General features: G+C 69.9%; 1 protein-coding gene across 1 annotated transcript in view; it reads right to left on the reverse strand.

Moving 5' to 3' along the window:
• SCRT2 (scratch family zinc finger 2) overlaps positions 1-185 on the reverse strand; it is a 26556-nt gene extending 26371 nt beyond the window's left edge. The window contains exon 1 of the mRNA XM_015410525.1: positions 35-185. Coding sequence (XP_015266011.1) covers positions 35-185 — 151 coding nt within the window. The remainder of the gene's footprint in view (positions 1-34) is intronic.
• Between the last annotated feature and the right edge of the window lie 161 nt (positions 186-346).

The following is a 346-nucleotide window of genomic DNA, read 5'->3' on the forward strand; positions in this document are numbered from 1 at the left end:
TTTTGCGCGCCCCCTCCAACCCCTTTTGGCTTACCATTTTCCACCCCGGGGTCGCCGCCGCTGGCCGCCAAGGGTCCCGCCAGCTCGTCGTAGGAAGTTTCCAGCGGGTGGTAAGTCGGAGCCGGGACCGGGCCGGGCTGGAAAGCGTCGGCTTTGATCTTCTTGACGAGGAAGGAGCGCGGCATGGTGCGGGGCGGGAGGAGCGGCGGCGGCGGATCAGCACTTTGGACAGCTCCTTGCCGGCGCGCTCGGCTCCGCTCTCCCTCTCCGCCGGTCGGGGAGCGAGAGAGGCAGGCGAGGAGGAGGCAGGGGAGGGCTGGAGGAGGGAGGGAGGGAGGGAGGGGAG

Source organism: Gekko japonicus, unplaced genomic scaffold, assembly GCF_001447785.1.
Source record: "Gekko japonicus isolate JY-2015 unplaced genomic scaffold, Gekko_japonicus_V1.1 scaffold2621, whole genome shotgun sequence".
Classification (NCBI taxonomy): domain Eukaryota; kingdom Metazoa; phylum Chordata; class Lepidosauria; order Squamata; family Gekkonidae; genus Gekko; species Gekko japonicus.